We start from the raw sequence: 1,770 nt of genomic DNA on the forward strand, positions 1-1,770 counted from the left end.
TCATAAAATATATACTCTTGTTTCATACGTATGGACCATTAATGTTCCACTAAACATAACGGCTGCCATGCATGGATGGAAGTTGGGTTCAACCCATTTTTGTTAAGGTTTAAATATTGTTTATCATTATCAGATAGAGTAGATATAATCATATCTTAATACCTTTGAGTCGCACTTGCATTTTCATGTTTGTCTTCGATCAGCTCGAGATTTTACCAGTTGGAGATTTGTTACCACAACATATCTAGTAATGACCCTTAAAAATTTAAAGTTTAGACATCTTGCATGCAAATATATGTGGAGTGTAGCCCAATATGATTATGGTCCAGTTAAACTGGCCCTCCCATTTAATAGATGATGAATATGGCTCCATAGCATATATGCATATATATATATATATACCCTCTCCTATTTTCAAATTAATATTTATTTATTACAACCAGTACGCAGATGCATTACTGTGGATGAATAGGTTTATCAGCCAATTACAGTAAAGATTTATTGATTTTAATTATTTAATATGAAAGTGTACTTGAATGGACTATTTTACATGGAATCCTGCATCCCACCACCACCGCCAGGAGGATCAAAAGCAGAAGGTAAGACCCTTTTATTTCTGGCAGAAACAGGAAGAAGATAATACATATAACTAATATAGCTATTGACAGTTGTAAAATGATAACTCAGCCCCATGAATCTCCAACAACTTTTTAACTCTTAGCAGCAACCAGCTGCAAGCATTCGTTTCGATCGATTCAGTGGAGAGAAGGTTCGACGCGCATGGTCTCTGAGATCCTGATCCTGACGGAGTAGCTATTGGTAGTACTCTAGTACTGCAACCTATCATGGTTAGTTTGGTTCACCTTAGCCACCATCTTTCCCGAGCGTCGGAACGTTGGAAGGAAGAGAACATGAAGACTATCTCCTCCACAACCTCCTCATTCCCTCCGGAAAGCCTGGCTGTCATCCTGCTCGCCGGCATTATAGAACCCCGACAAAGGGGACAACTGGACTGCCTATATCCAATCCATCTATCCAAGCAAACTCTGTGAAAGAGATGCTCACATCTCAGCTCTCGGATCTCTTCTCCTTCTTCTATCTTACACAAGCATATGGCGCACTCTGCTTGTTTCGTCTCAGACTCTGCGGCAGGCTGATTTAAAGTGAAGTAGCGCCTCACGCCGGGATCTCCGCCAACGTCGTCGGAGGCATCGCCATTAGAAGAGTTGATGTGGAAGAAGCCCAATAACAAGCTAAAATGGGTTCTTGCCGCAGCTCTGTAACTGAATATTGGAAGGAAGTAGATGAACATGCATGGAATGAGAAGTGGAAGGAAAGGAAGAAGCAGGAGGAGAGACGAAGCCTGGATATCCATGCTTCTTCCTTGGAGTGAGTACCGAGAAAATGTTTTTCTTCTTTTTTTCTTTTGCTTTGTATATGTCTTGGAGAGAGGTTTGCAACTAATTTATAGACGAATAGCATAGGAAGGAGGAAGTCTTTGGTCAATCCAACTATTGACACCACTGGTTCGTGAAACGGCCTTCCATGTCATATCTGCGTGCCCCTACCAAAGTGACATCATGGTGGGGCCCATACAGAAAGTATGGCCCTACCAAAAGATCTGATTCACTGTTTTAATTTTAGCCCAAGCCTGAACCTTGTCGTCTTCTTTGGGAAGCCCACTTCTGGTCACAAGTGCCAATATAGTTAAAAAACAAAACAAAAAAAAAAAAAGGTGGATATAGATTGATGCAAAGCAATTTTGTGCCA

General features: G+C 40.8%; 1 protein-coding gene across 1 annotated transcript; it reads right to left on the reverse strand.

The window, feature by feature from the left end:
• Window positions 1-455: 455 nt before the first annotated feature.
• Window positions 456-1,433, reverse strand: LOC109114584 (uncharacterized). Its single transcript, XM_088902075.1, has one exon. It carries the CDS (start codon window positions 1,373-1,375, stop codon window positions 860-862), a length of 516 nt encoding a protein of 171 aa, XP_088758201.1. The 5' UTR covers window positions 1,376-1,433; the 3' UTR covers window positions 456-859.
• Between the last annotated feature and the right edge of the window lie 337 nt (window positions 1,434-1,770).

The sequence above is a fragment of the Nelumbo nucifera genome, chromosome 3, assembly GCF_055504915.1.
Source record: "Nelumbo nucifera cultivar China Antique chromosome 3, China Antique-T2T, whole genome shotgun sequence".
Lineage (NCBI taxonomy): Eukaryota > Viridiplantae > Streptophyta > Magnoliopsida > Proteales > Nelumbonaceae > Nelumbo > Nelumbo nucifera.